The 26,694-nt window shown below is 37.4% G+C and overlaps 1 protein-coding gene across 1 annotated transcript in view; it reads left to right on the top strand.

Annotated features, from left to right (window-relative positions):
- Nucleotides 1-12,845, top strand: part of DIAPH2 (diaphanous related formin 2) — a 796,567-nt gene extending 783,722 nt beyond the window's left edge. Inside the window, exon 28 of the mRNA XM_079124055.1 lies at nucleotides 9,598-12,845. Within this exon, the coding sequence (XP_078980181.1) occupies nucleotides 9,598-9,662 (65 nt within the window). The 3' untranslated portion in view covers nucleotides 9,663-12,845. The remainder of the gene's footprint in view (nucleotides 1-9,597) is intronic.
- Nucleotides 12,846-26,694: the final 13,849 nt, after the last annotated feature.

Raw genomic sequence — 26,694 nt, 5'->3', positions numbered from 1 at the left:
CAGCATATCAGCAACAAGGCTCAGGCAGATCACAAACAACTGCCATAGAAAATGACAGAGGATTGTCCATCATATGATCAAAGTTAGAGAAATGGCTGATGCCTAGTATTCTTAGTCATATGGATTTGTGCCACACATGGAGTAGAAAGGCACAGAGATGACAGGTGGTGGTAATGAATTGACCCTGTAGCCCCAATGCCATTTAACAGCTAGTTTATTCTTCACCAACCTAAATGGTTGCTCAAGCTCTCACCCTGCCAAGCTATCTTGGCCCAGGTCATTGTAATCTATGCCTTGATCAGCTCTTCCACTGTCATCCTTGATAGGGCTATCTAGACTTCAAAAACAGAAACTCACCAGATGATTTCTGAGAGCCCCATTTCTTCTGGATTTGATTGATTGATCAATTGATTGATTGATTGAAGCAGACCTGTTATCCTCCATATAAATATTTCAAGATTGTTTATAAAAATAGAATTGAAATTAAAATCACCTGTGTATCGAAACAGCCACCACTGTATCTTAGTCCTTGCAACTACAATTCTGGCCAGTGCATTTCCTTTCATTAAGTTTTTTTCTTCTTTTTCTTAGGGAAAAATGTTAAAGATGTACAGGCTTTCTGATTCTTCCTTTATACATTCCTTGCTTTTCATGCCTCCCCAATATGAAAAAATTTGGTAATTAAATGGTCAACAATAAAGGAACTAAAACTCACTTTTTCCTACTAAGCAAAAAATAACAGCTTTTTCTTCTTGTTGAAGTGCTACCAATCCTTTTGTTTTTTGTTTTTTTGGTTTTTTGGTTTTCTTTTTTTTTTTTTTGTACCAGGGATTGAACCCAGGGGTGCTTAGCCACTGAGCCACATCCCCAGCACTTTTAAATATTTTATTTATTGACTGGGTCTTGCTGAGTTGCTTAGGGCCTCACTAAGTTACTGAGGCTGGCTTTAAACTCACGATCCTCCTGCCTCAGCCTCCCAAGCACTGGGATTATAGGCATGTACCACAGTGCCTGGCTTCATCTATATTTTAAGGCCTAATCAGGATGGAGATTTCCCTGACCCTGATTTCTTGCACTTAATTGATAAGATTTTTCTCTACCATGAACCTCCATTGTACTTAGAATGTAATAGATGCTACAAAAGACACATAGTTATATTTCATGTTATAATTTTTGGCAAATTTATCCTTTCCTCTTTAGTAATATATGAGTGCCTGTTATATTACCCTGCAGATAGTTTATGCCAAAACAATTTGTAGATGGATGGGCGATGAAAGTGTTTCTTTGTATTAATGGCAAAATATATTCCCTCCATGTAAGCATCCTAGCTGAAGGTGAACTCAAGGATCAGTTCCTAGCTCATTGCTAATGACTGGATTATTAGTTAATCAACAGTTTTTAAGAAACTGCTTTGCATAAGCCACTATCCACTGTGATAGACATCTTGAACAGTGCTGTTCCAGTTTGCGTGGTTTCTGCTGGTTTGCTCTTCAACATAAGTTTCACTTACATAATTTCCTTGGGAGTTTTTCCCACTATTTTCTAACCTATTCATATTTTTATTTGTCACCATTTTCTATATTTTCCAGGTATGTAGGTGTCCATATCAGATTTTCAAACTCAGAGAAAATTTTGTTTTAGGGCCCAGTTGCACTCTCTCATAAGAATACAAACAATGCATGGCTTATGTACAAAACCAAGGACATTTAAAAAACATGTATTCACTAGCTTTGACATTGAATACAAAGATAATCAATTGCAAGGTCTATGGCAATTGAAATTCTGAAAAATATACTGATTTTATTTTTTCTGCACCATATTTTTCTAAAATCCTTGGAAATACTCAAGCTATCAATTATGTAAATGCTAGTCTATTAAAATACCAAGAGGTTGCTTGGACATGTTATAAAAATATATGTTTGTGATAGATAAAAGTAAGTATTGCATATTTTCTCCATTTGTAGCTTAATATGGATTAAGTTTTTAATGCCTTGAAGTAATATTATTGTACTATGTGATTTTACTTTTATCACATATTTCAATCTTCCTAAAGTTACTATAATTGAGTTTGTTTGATAATGTAGCTTTATATTACTACCAGACTTGATAGTTTGCAAAATATAAGGTTCATAATAGAGATAGAGAGTAGAGTTACTACCTGGCAGGGAGGATAAGAAGAAAGTGAAATATAGAAAAGTGATTTAATCTCACGACTGCAGTTTTGTAAAATATAATTTGTTTTTCCTCTAGCACAGCAGAGTTTCATGCTGATAACAAGCTACTGAATTAATAAATCCATTGCAACTATTGAGACTTTTCCTTTAATAACATAACGAATGCTGAGCATTAAGAAAAGGAAAGGCATTCTTTGTACAGATGTTACCCCAAGCAGATCTACTACATCCCTAAGCATAGGGAAAATACCACTATCATACTCTCAGCAATATCAATGTGAAAATAATTTGTGCATCTCAATTAGAATACTGTATTTTCCACACAAAAGCTTGCTGTTTCCTGGAACACATTTGCTTATTTTCCAATTGGAAAGACATTTAGGGGTCTATTTTGTTATCATTACATGTGCTTAACTCCAATTACAGTTAATAGGAGTTGTGTGTCTATAGTCACAGTAGCCTCTGAACTATTTTAACATTATTGCTTTCCATTACCATCATCGTTAAAATAACTTTCCTCTCTTCTGCCAACCTAAACTACCACAGTAATCTGGGTTTCTGTTTTCTTTGCATGGATTTATTTGCATGTAATGAAGGATATAGATTACACAACATGGCCTGTTTCAAGTTTTAAAAACATTACGATGTCATGGAGATTAGGGCTAGAACTATTTAATTGTTAACTGAAAGTAATTGATTGGCTCTTAGCCATGCATTTTTGCACAGCACCCTCTGTATACAATTCCTTTGGAATAAAACAGTTCGATATAGCTTAATACTATATCTAGTAGAGGCCAAGTTGTAAACTTATTATAAAACCTATAGAAAAAAAGGTTTACAAATTAGAAGCACTAGAATCTATCAACAGCAAATGAAACTATACATTTAATTCCATTTATTTGAATCTTTGACAAGGCAAAAACAATGAGAGTAAATGTATTATGTCTAGGTGACTGGGTGTGGTGGCTCTTGCCTGTACTACTTGGGAGGCTGAGGCAGGATGATCATAAGTACAAAGCCAGCCTGAGCAATTTAGTGAGATCTTGTCTCAAAATTACAAAAAAAAAAAAAAAGTGTGGGTGGGTGGGGTGGGGCTGGGGATATAGCTCAGTGGTAGAGTGTCACTGGTTTCAATTCCCAGTACTGGAAAAAAAATGTCTAGATGTAATTGGCGATGCTCTTTGGGTTAGTGCTGGACTGTGCTGTATTTCTAAAAGAAAGTGGCTAGCTGTCAGAAAAACTGACCACCAAACAGGTAACAGGTCTTGTTAAGTATTCAAGAAAATGAGGAACCTCAGGAGCACTCTGAAGAACATCATTAGGAACCTTAGCATCACTTAACTCATTGACACTCAGAGGCAACTACCTAGTTTTTACTAGGAGGAGCCTAGGACCCATCGTGTTTGTTTTCAAGCTGTGTTGTTTTTTTGTTGTTTTGTAATTATAACATGATGTAGAACATCAAAATGTACCCCCAAAATACTTTTTTTAAAATGAAAATGTAAGTGATACAAGTTTAGTTCCACCAGTTATTGAAACATATTATGGGGCTCATTGATGAAATTAGAAGGTATTGGTACAAAATTGCATAATAATATCAATGTCAACATAACAGAAACCCTAGTATAGATACTTTAATACATGATAAGGGAAATATTATGAATCAGTATAGGAATTCATGATGATTCCACAAACGATGCATGTCCTCTTTGTAAGGAAAAAAAGAAATAATGTAGAGACTTAATTATAAGGCATTGTAGAACAAAATAAATCACAGATCGTTTAAATCATTAAATATAAAAAAAATCAAACCTTAAAGGGCAAGAAAAGATTTGATTGAATGTTTATCAAATGTCTATGGCTAGAAACTTTCTAAGCTTATAAAGAAAGGAAAAAAATCACAATGTAAAAGATGGATAGATTTAGTAACATAAAAACTGTAAAAATGAAACCATGTTCTTTAAAACTCACAACACAAAATAGGCAATCAACAAACTAAGGAAAATATTTCTAATATTTTAATTGATTACTCTTGTTAATATTTTGTGTTCAAAGTCAAAACAAAAACCAAACAGACAAAGGAAATGGTCAGCATATAAAAGAAGAGTAAATGGACAATAACATATGAAAAGGTCTACCTCTCCAGTATTTGAAGAAATGCCAAAATCATGACTCATGATATTTTCACTTTTAAAATTAGCACATATTAAAAATAATAATACCCAGTGAGATTAGACAAATTCATATTACTGCCAATTGGATTTAAATTAGTACAACTATTCCAGAGTAGAATTTGGACTTAATATTGCATACCATAATAATGCCATCTACTTATATGGCACATGTATAGATGTAACTGTGATGATATTCATTGGTATGTGATTTGTAATAGCAAAAGATTGTGAGCAACATAAATGCCCTAGAGTAGATCAATGGTTAACTAAATTGTGGTATATTTACACAATATAAAAAGAAGAGTATGTGGCCATTAAAAATCATGCTTGTAGTATCATATGCTAGAAGTTTAATGACATGGAAAATTTCTATACTAAAATATTTAATGAAAAAGAATACCAAGTCGTATGAATAGTTTGAGCTCAAAAATTTTTTAAGAAAGTATTCTGGTAATGGTGAGGAGAAAGAATCTGGTCAACTGATAGAGAAAGTTCCTCTATCAAGAGATTAGGCCAAAGCCTAATTTAGTTGCCACAGTTCACCATTTCTAGTGAGTGAGAAACTTTATCCAATTCAGGATCCTTAAAATGACAGAGAAAACCATAAACAGTTTTGAACACAAGGAGGGGAAATGTAAGTTCACATGATGATTTCAGTGTAACTATCTAAAATAAATTATTTTTCTCTCACTACTGTTTGACACACAAATAACTACTTCAGTAGACATTTCTGGAAGCAACATAAGTTTCCTTGGTTTCCTTAGCCTAAGCTGCACAGACCAGAGCTCCCTTTGCTGTGTTTGCTAGAAACGGTGCCTACCCATTGATGGTGAATCTGCCATACCATCACTTTTGAAGAGCTTTGGATAAAACAAAGCTCACTGTAAATAACAGAGGGTTTCTTTTAATTTGTTTTCTAGACAACTAATTTACATTAAGATGGGATATTTTTTAATACATTGTGCAGTGTGTACTGGGCATAAACTTGGTTTAATGTTATCCTACTGTGAGGGACTAGTGTGTTTGGTTAAGGCCACATTGATAAAACTGCGACACAGAAGGGAAACTGTCTCTCCTTAGACAACAAAAGACACCTAACTTCGAGGGAATGAATAATGGATATGACCCTTTTTTATCTGTATTTTTCAGTCCCAACTTGATCTCATGCAGTGCAAGATACAGCCTTATATTTTGGTATACACTCATCTTCTTAGAGAATTAATGACACACTCCCAGGTTACATACTATAGGTTTGAGACTATCTAGACTATCTCATATCATGTTGTGTTTAGGCCTTATCTGGGCTGTACTTATTCCTCAGTCACTTGACAAAGTTTTTAGTAAGAAGGAAATTAATGATATAGATTTAGGGATGGGTCTAAAACTTAGTGACATTCAGGTATTTCATGGATGATGTGCTTTGTACATAGTTGCTGAATAAATGATTGCATGAATGAATTCTAGAGCAATACAATAATGGGATTAATCCATTCACTTCAAAACTCAGTTGGGAAGGTTTGGAGATGAATGCCAAATCAATTTATGCTTAGAAAAGGCATAAAGCATAAAGCTTCTTGCCCTTATGACAGCAGAGAAAGCTTTGGCATCAGCTTGTGCTGGTTAACCTGATATTCACAAGGTACTGAGCCATAGTTAAGCTGAGCCATGTATTTATATTCCCTTTGGATGAATGATTTGAATATTGGTTTTGGCCACCTTTGCTCCATAGGATGCACATTTTCATATACCTATATCCCTCTCTTCAACTTCATTCTTTGATCAAATCAGTCTCCATAGTATCAGAATCCGTTCACTTTCACCTGGGGCGTTTCAGAGACAAGCCTTTGATGACCAAAGAGAATCGGTTAGGATGTACTTATTGAACTGTGGTGGGGTTTTCCTCTATCATATTGCAGTGTCCTCAACAAGTATACATAGAGAAGTTACCCGCCCCCACATGTCTTTCTCTTTGATTTCCAAAGTTATAATGGGAGGATTAGGAGGGAAATGCCACTGCTTGTTAACAACCCCCCACCCAATATCATTTCAGGTAAATTTGTGTGTTTTAACCCACTTTTTGGATGAAAGGTCTCTAATTTTATCATCTAAAGTACATTAGCATCAGTAGTGTTGGGAGATGAAGACTAGTTAGAAAAGTGAATCTGGCTCATACTGGAACTGACGGAGCTCTCAAATCATATCACCTGGGCATCTACATCCTCCCCGTTTCCAAACAAGAAATGCAATCGCTCTCACAATCACCCAAATTACTTTGTCACCTCTGACAACAGTAATATCTATCATTTGTTCTTTTCTCCTTGTTGTGAAGCCAACTTATGAGGGCCATTAGTATTTAATACCATAAATGTAGAAGTTGTATTTCAAACAGTCCATTCAGTAATTTTTCAGTCTCTAATTCAAGACATGACTCCAAGCATGAAAAGTTGTCGTTGTTAGATTGCTGACTAGCCTTTAGAATGTGAAGACAGATGGGGGGAAAGAAAGTGTGTGTATATCTAAAAACAACAAAGTGTGTGTACACTTTATGATAGCCTCTAAATTCCACAAATGTCCTGATCCATACAAGTCTAGAGTATAAATATATATTTTGTAACTAAGTTAATTTTAACATAAACAACAGAGAACTTGAAATACATCAAAAGATCTAGATCAGCAATTGCTGCCATTGTTTCTAATGGCCTTTTTATCCCCCTCAAACAAGGTTATGAGTTAACATTTTGAAAATGTAAGTGGTGACCTTTACAGAATTGCTTCTTCATACAATTATCTCATTAACATAGGGACCTATCAGGTACCCAAAAAGGGGAGGAGGGGAGAAAATCTAAAATAATTATTTCACGTGTACCAAAAGCTGGATGTTTTAGTGATCTTTTTGCCTGCTGTGACTAAAAGACTTGACTAAAACTATAGTAGAGAAGAAAAAGTTCATTTGGGAACTCATGGTTTTAGAGGTCTCAGTACACAGATAGCCGGCTCCATTCCTGGGGGCTCAAGGTGAGGCAGAACATCATGGCAGAAGGGTATGGCAGAGGGAAGCAGCTCACATGATGATCAGGAAGCAGAGAAAGGCTCCACTTGCTAGATACCAAGTATATAATCCAAAGGCAAACCCGTAGGGACTCACCTCCTACAGCCACACCCCTACCCACCTTCAGTTTCCAGTAAATCCCATCAGGGTATTAATGCATTGATAAGGTTAAGGCTCTTATAACCCTGTCATTTCTCCTCTAAACCTTCTTGCATTGTCTCACACATGAGCTTTAGGGGACACCACATATCCAGCCATAACACTGGATTTGACTCCTGAACCAGTGTTTTTTAGCCTGTCTTCCAAAAGCTTCAATGTCCTTTCTTTAGTTTTCTTTGACTCCAAAATTTATTTTCTTACACCAAATGCTACCAGTAAGCCGCAAGTTGATGTGAATTCTCACATCTTATCATGTAATGCTGCAGGGCTGGGTTTTTAGAGGTGGTACTTGTTTTGAATCCAGTGGGTGGTAAGCGATGCAATGGGTGATAATGGCACCAAGGCACAAGCCTTTTCTCAAGTTGGCACAATCCTTTGGGGATGCTACATCTGATGGATTTAACAGTGAACCCTTAAATGCTAGTAATGTAATGGGAACCATTGTATTGTTATCTCATTTTAAGTATTTTCTAAGGAGTCTCAAACCAATCTGTATGCATACCAGTGACATCTAAGTAATAAATCCTTTATCCAGGAATGGTATCTTCACATTTTTAGCTGAATTGTGATCCATATCACAAACTAAATAATGGATTTTTTTAATGATATTTTCAAAAGGATATCCAAATAATCCATCACTCAGATATATCTTTGAGTAGAGAAAATGACTTTTGCTTTCTCACCTCTTAGAGATATTGTTGCATTATGATGCTCTGAGTAGGCTTTAAGCTTATGTCTAGTTGGCTCAGTGCATTCCCAAGTTGATGTTAATGAGGTGAGGATCACGGGCCAGTTAGGTTTGCTCTGTGCAAAGACTACCAGGAATCAGTCAAGAGAAGCTAGCACAGGTGAGAAAGACACAATGGCCAACCCTCAGCACTTCTCAGTCCTTCCTTTGTGTGTACCAGGCAGGATGTTTTGGTTGGATATTATCATCTCAGGTAGGAAATGAGTAGCAGCTTGGGAGGCCCCAACATGTACCTCTGAACAAAGCTGGCCTGACATTTAGGCATTAACTTTGCATTATAATCCCCCATCATACCATTGATTTGCTGTGTAACCTTCATCACTAAAGCAGAGATAATAGGATAGAATGAAATGGGCTTACCTCCCGGGGATGTTGTGTGAATTAGCAAATTAACGAGTGTAAAGTGTTAGCATTTATGTAAGTGCTGGTGGTTGTCATTATTTCTAGGGACCCAGTCTCATTCTAAATGGAGAATCTAAGTATATTATGCTTTTGTCAAAAAGGGATTTTCACCCACATCAATTGCATTTAAGCTGAGCATAAAACAGAGGTGATAATAACATAGCAGTGATCATCGCAATGCAGAGCTGTAAACCTTTTTTCCTATTAAAACGAAAACTATTTTCAGCAACTTTCAATGCTTTTAAACTTTGCTTTCCAAGCTTCGTGCCAACAGTCATCTTTACAGTGATTATTCTTCCTGTGATGGGTAGGAGGAATGGGACCTATTCTAAGTCCCATTCATTATTCATTCCCATAATGACTATATAATGTATTCAATTTGTTTACATCATACAATCAGGCCAACTCGGTAGCAGGTTTGATTGCCACATATTGCAATCATTGTGAAAAATAAAAAACTCTTTTCTGCTCTACCCACGCCGGTGTCCTCTAGAGGTAGCCACATACAAATTGAAAACTCATGGGGAATTGAAGTGCTTTCCAACAAAAGGCACTGTACATAGATCCTTTCAATTTAACATCTTTACCAAGGAATTTTGTTGTCGCCTGCTATTTCCAAGGGGACTATGCTTGAGAGAATTCTTCCATTTCTTTTATCACTCTGACTTTGCTTACCAAGAAAAGTCATTTATTGCTGACTGTAGAACTCTTGAACTCAGCCTGGCAGCTGCAGCATGAACTCCTCAGATCTGGGCTCCTTGTTGCTTATTTACATATTCATTTGAAGTGATTTTTCAGGACTGTTTGAAAACCTCTCTCGACCCGACATCATGTAATAGCCAAGATCTAAGCCTCACCATGTTTTTGGTTCTTTTTCTCTTTGTCTTACAGATAACAGACGGGTACCTTTGGAAAGGTCACGCTCTCGCCACAATGGAGCTATCTCATCTAAGTGATTCCTGATGCCAAAGAATATGAAAAATATTTAAGTAAACAAAATCAGACATTTTGAGAAGAACAAAACATGCATTCAAGGGTCAGAGTGGAAATAAGTATGTTTCTGCAAAGGTCAAGCTAAACTGGATGAAGTGATAAGCATTTGTAGAACTCTCGCTAGACTCCTCCCACAATACCTATCTGAACAGTTTGCAGGACTAGATATGTTTGTTCCACTTTAGCATAGAGATGTGTGTCCTTTGTTGTCATGTGTGACCTGACTCTGAAGAGGAAATTGTAAAAAATTGAAGAGTTCTGAGACTTTCAAAAACATTCAAAGATTTAAAATCCTAAATTTCTAGGTCACTCCTACTAAAAGAAAAGAAAAAAGAATAGACAGAACTATTCACTGTCTGCTTCCAGTCTAATAGATAGCAAAGGAAAAGGCCAAGAAAAAATGTGCATGCTATGATTGGAAAGGTGCTAATATTGCACACACTAAAGAGAAGCCATTTTGAAAACTCAAAAAAAGTACGGCTCCATGCCAGTCAAGTTATTTAGAATCTTATCTCAAGTGAAAGCTGATGGATTCATCTGCTTTGGCTGAAATTAAATTTATCATTAGTCTAGCATTTCAGCATGATATTGCAAGCACTTATCATTGCTAAAAATAAACCAAAGTTTAACAGAATCAGTTAGGGAAAATGACTTCAACTTTATTTAAAGAGGTATTTTCTAATTATGCATAGATGCCTACTTTATACAAATACTTTATATGGCTATTTTTCGAGAAAAACTCCACATTTTAAAGTTTGTGCTAGGGATGAACCTGAAAATTCTATTACCTTAATTTAGATTTTAAAAGCAAATATCGATTCCTGTTTGTGGTTTATTTCTTCTATTGTTTCCTTTGTCCCTTAACCCCCTTGAAGACAGGGAATGGAGTTCTAGAAGACCTGGGAGGAGAGAGATTTCTTTCTGTAGGAGGTGGCAGAAAACTGTCTGAAAGGTCAACTGTTCTATCTCCCTTTCTGCTCCCTTTTCCAATTCTGTTTTGGTGGTCTGAAGACAAAAAAAAGAAAATCTATGTATGTATGTATATACATGTGTGTATGTATATATTTGTATCTCTTGCTGCAGTAATTGCACATCCCAGTAACTAAGTGAATTTCTCAATCCTCATCATACTTACCTGGTATTAACAAATTTGAATGATGCTGCCAAAACAACTCTGGGAAGGAAAACAAGGTCTACGTTTTTCTCAGATAGGTGAGAGTTAAAGTTATACTTAACTTGTCTATTATTTTAATATATGCATTGAAATAATTGTAACTTCTCTGGAGTGCAATTTGAAGACCAATTCATGCAGATGATTGTGATTACTGTAAAAGAGTTATTATATGTATATTTCTTATGTAGAAAATCCTATTTCGATTCCTCCACTGCACATTATAGACAGAGAGAACAAATGACTGGCTTGGCAAGTCACCATCTGAGATAATGCAAACAAGTGACCAGTAGTTCACAGAATCCTTTATATAGATGTATAATAATTTAAATGGTTGCCTTACTGTCCAGTGCATTCTGACTTGGGTATTATACTTCAAAATTCTCTGAAGCTGCTATAATAGCGAAATCAAAAAGTCACAATATCTGAGATTTTTTCCACTTTTTCCTGACTGAAAACACACACATGCACACATAAACATGTTTGAGGACACATCAGTTTTCACACACTATTTTTAACAACAACAACAAAAATTTAGGTTCTACTAATTTAGGTAAAGAACTAACGTGTGCATTTTTTACTTTGCAAAGTTTTTTTTTTTTTTTCAAAATCTTCATGGTATTGCTTCTTTGAGTCTTTTGGCTGTAGAAAAATTATTTTGAAATGTCAACCCTGACCAAAATTTGGAGACATTTGCCATGCCATATTATCAAACTGGTCAAGGTAGAAATACTGATGTGTATCACCTTTTCCAGATGCAAACTTGCCTTATTTTCTAGTTCGTGAACAAGAATGAATGAAGTACTATTCTTGATAAGTTATATATTTGTATTTGCAGCAATGCCACATGCTTTTCACAAACATTAAAAAACCTTTCAGGGTCCAGTAATTAAGTTAAAAGATTTATTTATCAGGTTTATAATGGTCCTGCTCTAGCCACTTGCATTTTTGTTTTAGATTGAAAAGTATTACTAAAAAAAGTACATAGGGACATTTTTAGTATAGAACCAAATTATACTAAAATCTTTTGTTTACTACTACCACACATGAGAAGCATCACTTGTGCAGATTTTTTTCAGAATGTTAAAAAAATAGAAATTCATAAAACATTAACTAGTTATGTTTATTTCCTTTGGCTGCTATAATAAATGACCACAAATTTGGTGGCTTAACACAACAGAAATTGATCCTCTCATGGTTCTGGAGTCTAGATGCTTGAAATCTAGGGGTTCACAGGGTCATGCTCCCTCCAGAGATTCTAGAGAATCCTTTCTTGCCTCTTCTAGCTTCTGGTGGCTATTAGCATTCCTTGGCTCATAGCCAACATTTCCATTCATCTTTGCAGCACCTTTTCTCTGTGTACCTGATCTCCCTCTGCCACGATAATTTCTTCATCTCAAGATCTTTATGTTAATAACATCTATAAAATCCCTTTTCCAAATAAGGGAACATCTACCAATTCTGCCCTCTTTCTTCCCCCCAAATTGGTAAATACATTCACCCCATCCCAACATTCCCAAGTCTCAGCTGATTACAGTTTCAACTCTAAATCCAAAATCTCATTCAAATATCATCAGTTCTAAATACCCAAATCTCATCATCTAGATCATCGAAATGAAATACAAGTGAAACTCTGGCTATGGTCCATCGTGAGACACTATCCCTGTCCATCTGCGAACCAGTGAAACAAAAGAAAGAAGTGATTTGCTTCCAAAATAAAAACAGTGGGACAGGCATGGAATGATAATTACAAATGTTCCTATTCCAGAAGGGAGAAAATAGAAAGTAGAAGGTAGTCACCTGTCTCAATCATTTTCAAAACCAACCAAATTTCCTTTAGGATTAAAGGCCCAGCAATAGTCCTCTGTGTCTCAGGGCTCCATCCTTTGGGTCTGCAGTTCTCCCCTCTTGGACCGTGGACTGGGTTTCTGCCTCTGCCCATGGCTCGCAATTCTGCCTCTCCCCTCATTCTTGGGCTTCCCTTGGTGTGATCCTTCCTTTAGCTTGAAGAGTGGCACATGTTTGTAGTTGATTAGTTTATATTAGCCTGTTTTGCTTTTCTTTTCTGCCTGTGGAATTTCTGTAGTCTGACGGTCTTCTCTGATTTTGTCCTGTCTCTGTCCCTTTCAGGTCAAGCAGAGACATTTCTGCTGATATAGCATTCTCAGAAACTTGATTGAGCTCCCATATATATCCCATATATATCATGTTGATTCACACATTTAGAAAAGAGGGCCCTTACATATCTTTCCTGGATAACCGTATCTCTATTCCTGGTTTCTGCCGAGATGGTTGAGCAAATCCATGACTCAATGCCTGATCTCTTTAGCACTAGGTAAAGAATGTTTGGCCAGATCCTTGGCCTTGGCCCCATCTCCAGAGCACATTTTCCTAATAGTGAATCTCCTAACTTTTGCATCTTTTATATTCTGAGTAGGCTCAGAATCTCTTAACTCATCAAGTGCTAGTTCTTTTCCCACTTAACAGACCTTTCCTCCATTTCTCTTTCCTCTCTTATTTTACTCTAGGCAGAGAAGAAATTATGCCATACCTCTAATGCTTCATTTGCAAGTCTCCTCAGCTAAATATCCAAGTTTGTCACTTACATGTTCCCCTTGCCACACAACTGTAGGCAGCAATTCAGATAGGCTTTTCGTCAATATAGAGCAAGCATTGCCTTTCTTCCAATTTCCAATAAAATGATCTTCATTTCATTGCAAGCCCTCACCAAAAAATGCCTTTTAACATTCATATTTCTGTCAATGGTCCAATCTATGCTTTTTCTGCCACATGCATCAAAATTCTTCCAGCCTCCACCCATTATCCAATTCTAAAACCACTTTTACGTTTTAAGGTATTTGTTACAGCAATAGCCCATTCCCCAGTACTGAAATCTGTATTAGATTCTTGTAGCTGCTATAACAAATTACCCCAACCATGGTGGTTTAAAATAGTATTCTCTTCCTGTTTTAGAGGCCAGAGTCCCAAACCGAGTTATGTTGGCTCTGCTCCTTTTGGAGCCTCTAGTGAGAAATCTGTTCCTTGCATCTTCTCATTTTTTGTGGCTGTTATCATTCTTTGGCTTGTGGCTGCATCTCTTTCTGCTCTGTCTTCACATCATCTTCCCTTTAGTGCATCTAATCTACCTCTTCCTCTCTTGTATTAGGACATTTATGTTGGAATTTGGGACCTGCTCAGATTATCTATGGTAATCTCACCTCAAAATCCTTAATTTAATTACATCATCCAAATTTAATTACATTTTCCAAACAAGCTAATTCACAGATTGTAGGGATTAGGATTAGGATATGAACATATCCTTTTTTATTTGGAGGGGGCACCATTCACTACATTAGTCATTTATACTTTTAAAAAATATATCTTTGGTGCTTGAGACAAATTTAAGGTTCTCTCTGAAAGCTATTATCTGTATAGGCTACTGCATGCTTTGTTAAGTAGACAAAGAGGTTATTCTAAATTTTGGTTGATACTTTTGCTAATGTGGCCAATTAGCTTGGGGAAAAAAAAAACCACATGGATCTCATCTCTGCACTCTAATATATCTCTTCTGCCCCTTTTTAATGAAGTCTTTGACCAAAATGTCTTCTATGATTCATAATGCAGACACAAACTACCTCTGATACAGAAGAGTTCCTTACAAGCTTATTTTAGATATTGTGAATCCCTCAGCTGATGGGAGAGGTGAAAGCAAAGACAACGTTGAATGGGTATTTAGGGAGATTGTGTCCATACCAAGCCACCTTGAAGAAGTATTTCAGTAGCAGTAACCTATGGATTTACACTCTCATTTCGCCTCAGAATAAACACCTGTATCTAAGCAGGACCAAGAATGACTTGCAATCTTTATGTAACGCCTACTTACTTATTCAATAAAGTTAAGATAAACATCAAATGTTGTGTTGCCTATGATAATTTGATTAAGGGTGACTGAAAAGGCAAGCTGTGGAGTGTCAACACAGGATGTGAGAACATTCTCTGAGAAGCTGTGACTGAACAGAAGTCCAAGAGTTGTTTTTATAAGGGCCTGAATGGTGGAGATCACAGGATCATATTCAAAGACTCACATACTTGCAGGGATCATAAGGTTTCCTTTTAGTATTCTTTAGCACTGCTTGCCAGAGTAGTGGAAGATGTTTGTACAACTAAAAAGTCTAGAAAAGTCAGAAGGGTGATTTTACATGCTCCAGAGAAGCTGTTTCTGTAGATTTTTTTTTTTTTTTTTTTTTTTTTTTTTTTGTCTCGAGTATGGCACTAAAGCAAATGGGCTTCAAATGCTCAGAGGGGTGAACATCTGGAGTAACTAATAGAAGATTGTGGGTTATTATTCTCTGGAGGGCTTTCAAAAGAATCTTTCATCATGGGTGGGCTGACTTGAAGAAGAAGGGTGGACAGTGTGATAACCAGGTCTGGTCTATAAATGTCATGATCCAAAACCTGGCAAACCCATTGTTCCCCTTGGAATGATTTGCTCCAGCAATCAAATACATTGGCTTTTTCTCCCCACTGAGACCCCAATAGGCAATTCCTTAATAGAGAGTTTGAATACCATAATACACCCATAACTAGGGGAATTTGAGCTTGATGCCAAGAATTCAAGGGAAAATGAAAATCTGGAAATTGATATATATGCAATGCATGAAACATGCTACAGTTTTGATTTATAATAAAAAGAAAGCTATAGCCAAAGATCCCATTTACAGTCTGAATTTCTTTAGATGTCTAGAGTTCCAATAGCCACAAATTAAACATTGTTACAGTTTGTGTCCATTGCAAAGTAAACAACTTGCAAATACAAAAATTATGCAAATCGTAGCTTTGTTCCTAGTTCTTAGAAATTAACCAGTTTGATCTTTAGCCATGATGACATTGTATCTTGGCTAATACAGGTTTGGATAATATTTTCACCTGTATCTTGGCAAATTGAGGTCCAGCCAATATTTTTAACTTTTGATGTTTATGAGCTATTATATTATAATAATAATAAATAATATGAAACCCTCCACTTTTTTACCTTGTTAAAGCCTCTCCTACTCTCATCCCCCAGTGTGACTATTCTAGTCTCTGAGTACCCATTCGGTGGAAACTGCTGTTTTAGGACACAATTATGAATTAAATATAGCATCTGCCTTCAAGATCTCACAGTCTAGTGGGAGGTAAATACAAAGAGAATTGTAACCCAAGATGGAAAGAAACCAATGGATGTCATGAGAATGGTATAGGTAAGGCCTGTGGGATTTCTTAAAAGAAGCAAAAAAAAAAAAAAAAAAAAAGGAAAGAAAATCACCTTTGGTTTCAGAGAGGTGGAATGGGAAGTAAGTTATCAATGTAGGCTTTTTGCAGGGGGTAGCATTTGAACTGAAATTGAAAAAGTAAGTAGATTTGGATAGTTGATGATTTTATTCAGCCAGTCCATATTTACTCTGCACCTACTGTGTGCCACAGACAGTGCTAGACTGTGAGAATATAATACTGAACCTGTCCTCATAGAACTTCAACATTTCTGAGGAGGGAAACCATAAACAGGTATCAACATGGAACTGTTTGGTGCATATACAGGGCAAGTTTGAACGATTCAGTTTAACTAGAGTGTAAGATCCATGAAAAGCAGCAGCGGTTGCATGATTAGTGCTTGATTTTGGTAATGACCGGGAAATGATGAAGGATTTTGTACAAAGAAATGATACGGAGTACTTAAGAAAACCCTGTGTAGGACACATAGAGAAGGAAGAGGACATGGAAGGCCAATTTGGGGAAAACCAATGCAATAATACTTTTGAGAAATGAAGGCCCACATTGTGGTAGTATCAGTGGGACAGATCCAGGCAGCATCCAAAGAACTGGCAAGCAATTGGGTATTGAGGGCATGAGGAATGGGAGGAGTCAAATCTGGCAGCAAGGTTTCAGACCCGAATGACTGATGAGCTACCTTTCACAAAAACATTGAACACAAGAAGAGCTTATCTTCATAGAGGTGCCATAGATATGCACAGCTGCAATCCTGACACTTGGTAGAATCGTATTATCTATACAGTTTGAATGCCTTATACAAGCCTCATGTACAAGTAGCAGCAAATCATAGAGACATAGAGCAGACAAGAGAACATGATTTCTGTGCAAGAATTTATTCAGTAATATTATAGTGATTATGGTAATGAGAGCAAGGGTAAGTTCTCTAGGTTGCTTTCTTTTCTTCTTCTGCCCTTCTTTTCATTCCCTTTCTTTTTAATAACACTGAAAGCCAAAGCAGGGAAGGGAGAATGGCTGTTCAAAGAAGAAAAACTCTGACAAAGACTGAGGGGACATTAAAATGTCCTGACTCAGTTTTGGTCTCATACTGACAGGAAAGAAAGGCATTTAGATGATGAAGTATAATTCATGGGAAAGGCTTTAATTAGTTCATAGCTAGGGCTTCTTAAGTGTCTGGTTAATATTTTAAGCTGTACCTTTAAGAGGTCCTTGAACAACTATTACTTTAAAGGAACAGAAAATTCTTCTATTTTTCTATTTTTCCTAGGACTCTCTCAGATTTCTAAACTATACCCAAGTCTTTTTATGCTAAATACCTTTCTACTCAAACATACGGCCTCTCTCCCCATTAAATGCTAGATCATCTGACACTGAATAACTTGATTTTAGGTACTATTATTTTGTTCTACAATGGAAACATGTTTCTTGATCTGTTCTACTTCCCTTGCCCCCCCAATATCTTGAGTTACTTTCCCTCCATTTTCCTACAAAACCCCAAATGTCACAAGAATTAAAAATACTTTGAAAACCTATGGCATATAATAACACAGTGGTCTAGACATTTGACAAAAATCAAGTAATGAAGTGCTTTACCTGGCTGACCAAATGATGGCACTTGTGGTGGTGCTTGGGGAAGGAGGAGAGGGGAAATGAAAGGGGTCATGTACCAAGTGTCCCCAGCAGAATTCAGTATAATGATAAAAATGAGAGCACCTTACAGACCTCAATGACTTTTTGACTCCAGAGCATCTGTGATAAAAAGCCAACTTGCTGTGTGACCTTATATTGTATCACTATACCATACTTCTGAAAAGGACTTTGACTTTTCATGTCCATTATTCCATCATCTCATTTCCTCTCAGTCTACAAACATCCTCAAGTCTCTTCTATTCTATCAAACAACAACCTTCCTGTGAACCTCTCCTTCAAGGCCACCAATAACCACCTAACTGTCAAATCTTATGAATCATCCTGATTACTCTTCCCCATATCATCCACCAAGTACATCTAGCCCTCACTTCCCTACCTCTCAGGAAACTTCTCAGTCATATTTTTTTTTTTTTTTTTTTTTTTTTAGTGGCTGTCTTCACATGACCCATAATATAAGCATTATCCCTAATTGTCTGCATTTGTATTCTCCCCACCCCCTCAGGATCATCTTAGTCACATCCATGGTCTTAATAATTTCTTTCAAGCAGATGACTGAGTTCTTTCCAGTACCCCAGAACTACCTTCCCACTGAAAACAATAGCAGACACACTAAACTCCTGTTTCAGCTTGTCTGTCATTGTGACCAAAACACCAGACAAGAATATTGTAGAGGAGGAAACCTTCTATTTTGGCCCATGATTTCAGAGGTCTCAGGCAATAAACAGCCACCTCCATAGTACATAATGGTGGAAAGGCATGGTGGAGGATTGCTGCTGGGGACATGGCAATAAGGAAGCAGAGCTCCACTCACCAGGGACAAAATATAAGCCCTAAAGTCATGCTCCCTGTGACCCACTCCCTACCCGTCTACAGTTACCACCCAGATAATCCATATCAGTGCATTAATCCAATCACTAGGTTAAGGTTCTCATACTCCTAATCATTTTACCTACAAATCTTTTTGTGTTCTCTCACTCATGAGCTTTTGGGAGATACCTCATATCTAAACCATGACAACTCTGTCATAGTCCCAAATATGTCCTTTCCCAGCAAACTTTTTCCCATCCAGGTTGTCTTGTCATTGGCAGTAACCCTTTCCTAATTTCCAAGTCTGAAAACTCCTGATGGAAGTTGATCTCCCCGTTTCAATCTGACTTCTTCAACGCATCCTTCACACTGTTACCGAGCACACCCCAGGTTGTTTTTCTTGGCCCTCTTCAAAAATCTTTGTTCCCCTTAACAAAACTGGTGTGGCCTTCAAATGTCTCAGGAGCAGACTCAAACATAACTTTCAAGCCTCTCTTCCTCCATCTGTCCAGCCACGCTGCACTGTATTTATCATGGGTGCATGGCGATGATAAACAAGATCACCTCCTAGAATGTACATACACCTTCAGGCCATTATATGCACATGCGGTTCATTCAGCTGATGTGGCCTCACAGCCCAACCTCACCCTTTTTCTCCTATGAATCCTTCAAGGAACAAAGCTGCCTTTTGAAGCCTTACTTAATTTTCCTTCCCCCATTAAAATAAATTGTGCCACTATGCTCCCACAGCAATTTGCTCATACCTCTATTATGGTCTTTATTTCATTCTGCTTTCTACCAGAGTTGGCTTTCTGTGTCCTTGACTCAAGCGCAAGTTCCTTGATGGCCATGACTGTCTCATTCATCTCTGGGCCTTTACACAAAGCAATTGCTCAATGAATTAATGTGTAGTGTCAACTCTCAGGGAATTAAACAAATGAAAAGGAATGTTTGATACAGGTAATGGAAAATCATAGCTAATTTCCTCATTCAGGTGAGAGCATAGCCTTCATCACTATCTTGGGAACTGAGGACCTGCCTAAGGTCAATGATGAGGACAAGCTCCCCAAACTGTGGATGGCTGGACGTTGACTATAGAGGAGTACATTTGGTAGCTGATGACTGATTGAAGACAGGAGGAAGTTCTTTCCTCCAAGGTCAAGTTTTTAACAGGTGTCTGCAATGTACACTGAGGGATTTGGCTGTACTCCAATTATGCTAATATGTTTTATATATGGGCCTCCAGCATCCAGGAACCACCTCCCTAAACAATTTAATAAGTGTGAATATCAAGTCAGAGTTGTAAATGTGGAACTTATTTGTTATGTACCAACCTTGTTATTATCATATGTCATGGGGTATAAGTCATGGCAATTATGCTACCTGTTTTTTTATCACATTTATTTTACTTCTTAAAGTGCAGTATATCCCCATAAAACTTCCCCTATTCTGCCCTGCTAAAGGAACCTAGCCTGGATGTGTGTTCTGGAGTCACAGAAGGCAGGAACTTTAGGGTCACAGGATTAATGGGCATCCTCAGTAAGAAAGGGACCTCCTGGGTCATTGACTCCACCCACTGACGCTATACCTCTAGGCCTCACTGAATGTATCACCAATTCAAGGGTGAGAACTTGTGGTTTTTTTCCATGTAAGATACTTATCTAAAACACAGAATTGTTCCTTCCTCTTCCCTCCCACCACTGAGCATGTGGATGTATGTGTGTGGCCCCGTCACAGAGAAGTTGGCCATTTTGTTCAAAGCCTTCAAATCCTTGATTGCTAGCTTGGCACAATATAGTCTAGAGCCACCCCTTGAGTGGTCTAATTGGCAGGTGAAACTGAGGGGAAGCAGGCTTGATTTTTCTGGTTTGGACCAAAAACAGATTAATTATACCCAACCCATAATTCCCATTTTACAATCCTGCTTCTCACGAAATTGCATCAACTACTAAGAAGGGGAAAGGCAAGTGAATGTCTTCTGCTATATAACTAAACACTATGGCAATGGTCTTCTTTTCTTTCAGACAAGTCTTTCTAGTCCTGCTGTAAGCTTCAGCAGGCTGCTCTGGAATCAGGCAGGAAACCTGCCAGGCCACAGAAGTCTGTTGGCAAGTAGGTGTTTTTAAGGGTTTTGAAAAGTTCAATGCTTTCGAAGTTTCCTTGTAAGAGAATGTCCAAAAAGAAAAAAATAGTAGTTCATTCTTATACACAGGATGTACTTTAAGAGTCTTATGTCCTCTAATGGAAGTACTCTCCTCCATTTTTTGATTTAGGATCCAACAACAATGTTAACAATAAACTATTCACCCCTTTATCATTCATTCCACAAGTATTCACTAAGCATCTATTGTGTGACAGGGATTATGCTAAGCACTTTATAGTAGTTGAGTGAAAGTTGACATGGTCCAGGTCTTCATGAGCTCACAGTCAAGTGGAGCATGTCAGTGGTAAACAAATCAATATATGACTATAATTGTGTTAAGTGCCTAAGAAGGAAAGAATACAGATACTATGGGAGAAAATTACATGCATGTGTGTGTGTGTGTGTGGTGGACACAGAACTTGCCTAAATTAGATCTAGTGGTTCTAAAGACCTCTTCCAAGAAGTGATGCTTATTGGGAGTCCTAAGGGATGGGGAGAAGTTAACCAGATGAAAAGTGAGTAATTGTGTAGAGTCAATAAAGTCCATATAATGTTGTAGTGTATTTGTCAGGTTTTTTATTTTTACTTTTTTTGAAACAGGGATTGAATCCAGGAGCATTCAACCACTAAGCCACATCCCCAGTCCTTTTTTTTTAAATTTATTTTTATTGTAAACAAATGGGATACATGTTGTTTCCATTTGTACATGGAGTAACGGCATACTATTTGCGTAATCATACATTTACACAGGGTAATGGTGTTTGATTCATGCTGTTTTTTTTCCTCCCCCCCAACCCCTCCCACCCCTCTTTTCCCTCTATACAGTCCCTCCTTCCTCCATTCTTGCCCTCCTTCCACCCCCCCATTATGTGTCATCATCCGCTTATCAGCGAGATCATTCGGTCTTTGGTTTTTTGAGATTGGCTTATCTCACTTAGCAAATGCCATTATTTTATTCTTCTTTATGGCTGTATAATATATACAATATATTCCATTGTATATATATATACTACAGTTTCTTTATCCATTCATCAATTGAAGGACATCTAGATTGGTTCCACAATCTGGCTATTGTGAGTTGAGCAGCTATGAACATTGATGTGGCTGTGTCTCTGTAGTATGCTGATTTTAAGTCCTTTGGGTATAGGCCAAGGAGTGGGATAGCTGGGTCAAATGGTGGTTCCATTCCAAGTTTTCTAAGGAATCTCCACACTGCTTTCCAGAGTGGCTGCACTAATTTGCAGCCCCACCAGCAAAGTATGAGTGTACCTTTTTCCCCACATCCTCACCAACATCTATTGTTGCTTGTATTCTTGATAATCGCCATTCTAATTGGGGTGAGATGGAATCTTAGGGTAGTTTTGATTTGCATTTCTCTTATTACTAAAGATGGTGAACAGTTTTTCATATGTTTGTTGATTGCTTGTGGATCTTCTTCTGTGAAGTGTCTGTTCATTTCCTTAGCCCATTTGTTGATTGGGTTATTTGTATTCTTGGTGTAGAGTTTTTTGAGTTCTTTATATATTCTGGAAATTAGCGCTCTATCTGAAGTATGAGTGGCAAAGAATTTCTCCCACTCTGTAGGCTCTCTCTTCGCATTGCTGATAGTTTCCTTTGCTGAGAGGAAACTATTTAGTCCCAGTCCTTTTTAATTTTTATTTTGAAACAGGGTTTCACTAAGCTACTTAGGGCCTTGCTAAGTTTCTAAGACTGACTTTGAACTTGCAATCCTCGTGCCTCAGCTTCCTGAGCCACTGGAATTACAGACGTGCACCACCAGGCCTGGCTATTTGTCAGTTTTTGTTTGGTTGTATTATGGTTTTGAACAATCCCTAAACCCCAATTACCACAACAAAGGTTAATTATGGTGGCAACAGGTCATCTGTGGCTCTGCTTCATGTATCTTCTTCATTCTAGGATCCTGGTTAAAGGAGCAGCTATTCTTTTAGACATGCCAATCTATGGCAGGGTGGAGGGGGGAGATGCAAAAAATATTGACCTATGTCATGGCTTTAAAGCTCCTGATCAGATGTGGTGGAGATCACTTCAAATCATATTTCATTGGTCAAAACCAATCAATTAACCAAGTCACATTAATTTGTCTGTGAAATGTGATAGGAGGCAGGTTGTACTCTTTAACAAGAAGGGAGAATTAGACTGGCATGGTGTGTATGCCTATAATCCCAGCAACTGGGGAGACCAAGGCAGGATTCACAAGTTTAAGGCCAGTCCCAGTAACTAAGTAAGCCTGTCTCAAAATAAAAAAATAAAAGGAACTGGATGTGTTTCAGTGGTAGAGTGCCCCTAGCTTCAATCCTCAGCAACACACACACACGCACACCAAAGAAGGAAGAATTAATACCTGGAAACAAAACAATTTACCACAACTCTTGTCAGAGTTTACCTCTACTTCTTACTAATACACATCTTTAACATATTACTGAACATTCCAGGTCTTGGCTTTCTCATCCCTAAAAATGTGTCTGAAACAACTGAAAACAACCATATATGTTTTTTCCAGAGTTAGGACCAACCCCCAATTTAGGAAGCAATATGGGGGAAATGAAAATAATGTGGAGTCTAAAGTTTTTGTACATTTTTCCTTGGCATTTTTTTTTTTCAATTATGGTGATAGAAAGTAAGTTTTAGCATGCTATTTTGGAAACTAAGTAGCTCCATGGCCTTTGACCAGTTACTTAAACTCTCTGAGTCTTGGACTGTTGTAAGGGATATAAAATACAATCTATAGAATGAGAACATTTGTGTATTATAATTCTATACAAATACTAATCATTATTAAAATTATCTGACTGAATAATCACCTCTAGTAAGATCCCTAACTTTGTCTCTCATACTCTCTGTCCCATTTTGGTCAACCACCTCAAGCTTACCATGTTAAGAATCAAAATTAGCTTGGCATGGTGGTGTAAGCCTATAATTCCAGCAGCTCAGGAGGCTGAGGCAGGAGGATCAGGAGTTCAAAGCCAACCTCAGCAACCTAGTGAGGCCCCAAGCAACTCAGTGAGAACCTATCTCTAAATAAAATATTTTAAAAAGGGCTGAGAGATTTAATGCAATTCCTATAAAAATCCCAAAGACATTCTTCACAGAAATAGAAAAAGCAATCATGAAATTCATTTGGAAAAATAAGAGGACCAGAATAGCCAAAGCAATCCTGAGCAAGAAAAGTGAAGCAGGATGCATCACAATATCAGACATCAAACTATACTACAGAGTAATAGTAACAAAAACAGCATGGTACTGGCACCAATACAGACATGAAGACCAATGGAAGAGAATAGAAAACACAGAGGTACATCCACACAAATACGGTTATCTCATCCTAGACAAAGTTGCCAAAAACATACAATGAAGAAAAGATAGCCTCTTTAACAAATGGTGCTGGGAAAACAGGAAATCGTATGTAATAGAATAAACCCCTGTAGCTCACTCACCCTGCATAAAACTCAACTCTAAGTGAATTAAAGACCTAGGCATTAGACCAGAGACTCTGCACTTACTAGAAGAAAAAGTAGTCCCAACTCTCCAACATGTCAGCTTGGCAACTGAATTCCTCAACAAGAATCCTAAAACTCAAGAAGTAAAAATCAAGAATCAATAAATGGGATGGTATCAAACTGAAAAGTTTCTTCACAGCAAAGGAAACAATCAAAAACGTTTATAGAGATCCTACAGTTTGGGTGAAAATCTTCACCACCAGTACCTCAGTTAAGGCATTAATTTCCAGGACATACAAAGAACTCAAAAAACTTAACACCAGAAAAATCAATAAATGGGCAAAGGAACTGAACAGGCACTTCACAGAAGAAGAAAAAATGTTCAAAATATATATGAAAAATGTTCAACACCCCTTGCAAATAGAGAAATGCAAATTAAAACTACAGTGAGATTCCAATCTCACTCCAGTCAGAATGGCAATTATAAAGAATACTAATAACAATAAATGTTGGCGAGGATGTGGGGAGAAAGGTACAATCATACGTTTTTCATGGGAATGCAAATTGGTGCAACCACTATGGAAAGCAGTATGGAGACTCCTTATAAAACAAGGAATGGAACCACCATTTGACCCAGCTACCCCACTCTTCAGTCTATACCCAAAGGACTTAAAATCAGCATACTGCAGTGACACAGCCATATCCATGTTTATAGCAGTTCAACTCACAATAACCAAGCTATGGAAACCACCTAGGTGTCCTTCAACAGATGAATGGATAAAGAAATGTGGTATATATACACAATGGAATATTAGCCACAAAGAAGAATGAAATTATGATATTTGCTGGTAAATAGATGGAACTGGAGAATATCATGCTATGTGAAATAAGCCAATCCTAAAAAAACAAAAGTCAAATGTTCTCTCTAATTTGTGGATGCTAACCCAAAACAAGGGAAGTCAGGGAGGGGAATAATAGAAATCCATTGGACTGGACAAAGGGAAGGGAAGGGAAGGGAAGGGAAGGGGGAGGGGAATAGGAAAGACAGTAGAATTAATTGGACATAACTTTCGTAGCCTTGTATTTGTATACATGACCAGGGTAACTCCACATCATGTATGACCACAACAGTGGGAACCTAAATACAATGATTTATACTCTATGTATGTATATTCTGCCAAAATACATTCTACTGTCATGTATAACTAAAAATAAAAAATATAATTTTTTTAATAAATAAATAAATAAGGGCTGGGAATGTGGCTCAGTGGTTAAGGACCCCTGGGTTCAATCCTGGTACCAAAAAGAAAAGGAAAGATAAGAAAATAATCAAAATTATCTTGTCTTACAGACAATCTGCATCGAGCTCCTTCTCCAGACTTCATCACACATATCTCTACCACTGATGTGCTTCTAATCACGGGGGATGGAAAACCTCAAGCTATCTCTAGCATCCATGCCCCTACTTTGTTCTATCAATTTTCCATTCACAGAATAATTTACATCTATCTCTTTCTGATTTCAAAGCCACCACCCAAGACCAGAACCTAGAACCTCACTCCTTGCTTACTATAATAACTTTTCTTCCTGCCTATACTTCTACCCCTTTTCAAAGCAACCTTCTGATCATCTGATTCCCACACTCAGAGCCTGGCAGTGGCTTACCAGTGAATACAAAGCTAAAGTCCAAGCTCCAGCTGAAGAGCCAACCCCCTCCACAATTTGGCCTGGTCCACTCTTTCCAAACTTCCCTCCCAGTCTTAGCCATATATCCTCTATTACACCCATACCAACCTAAGTCACCATTCTCTGAAAAATCTGTGTTCTAGATTGGCACTATTCTGGAGAAATGAAATGCAACCAACACATGTGATTTTCAATGATCTAGAAGCTACATTAAAAGAAAGAGGAGAGGAGAGGGGGAGGAGGAAGAGAAAGGGAGGAGGAGAAAAAGAAGGAAGAAGAGAGGGAAGGAAAATTCATTTTAATATATTTTATTTATGCAAAATACTATTCTTTTAACATGTAACCTTATAAAAATTACTGATGACAAATACTTTCTTTTTTCCTACTATGTCTTCAAGGACATAAGGATTTTATACATACAGCAAACCTCAATTTGTATTCACTGACCATTTTCCAGTGCTCAATAGCCATAAGTGACGATCAGTTATAGTACTAGATGGCAGAGATCTATGCCTTCCCTGTAGCTCTTAGGCAAGCTCTGTACTCTGCTGGACATGACTCCCACTCAAACTGTCACCTGTAGAAGTGTTCCCATTCAAAGTCCCAGGTTCATAGCCCACATGCTTTAAGAAGTCTTCTGAGATTCTCTCAAATAAAATTCATGTTTCCCTTCGCCCATTCTACTGTATCCATTATTTTGGTATGACTTTTTAAATGTTTCATATATATAGTACATTTATTTGTTTCAACTCAGAGTGAATCAATGGCTATGTGCACACATTCCCTCTTCCTCTACCCTAGTCACTCTAATT

This window comes from Sciurus vulgaris (genome assembly GCF_902686455.1).
Source record: "Sciurus vulgaris genome assembly, chromosome: X".
NCBI classification, from domain to species: domain Eukaryota; kingdom Metazoa; phylum Chordata; class Mammalia; order Rodentia; family Sciuridae; genus Sciurus; species Sciurus vulgaris.
The sequence above is the reverse complement of the archived record's forward strand: the minus strand, read 5'-3'. Positions and strand labels throughout refer to the sequence as shown.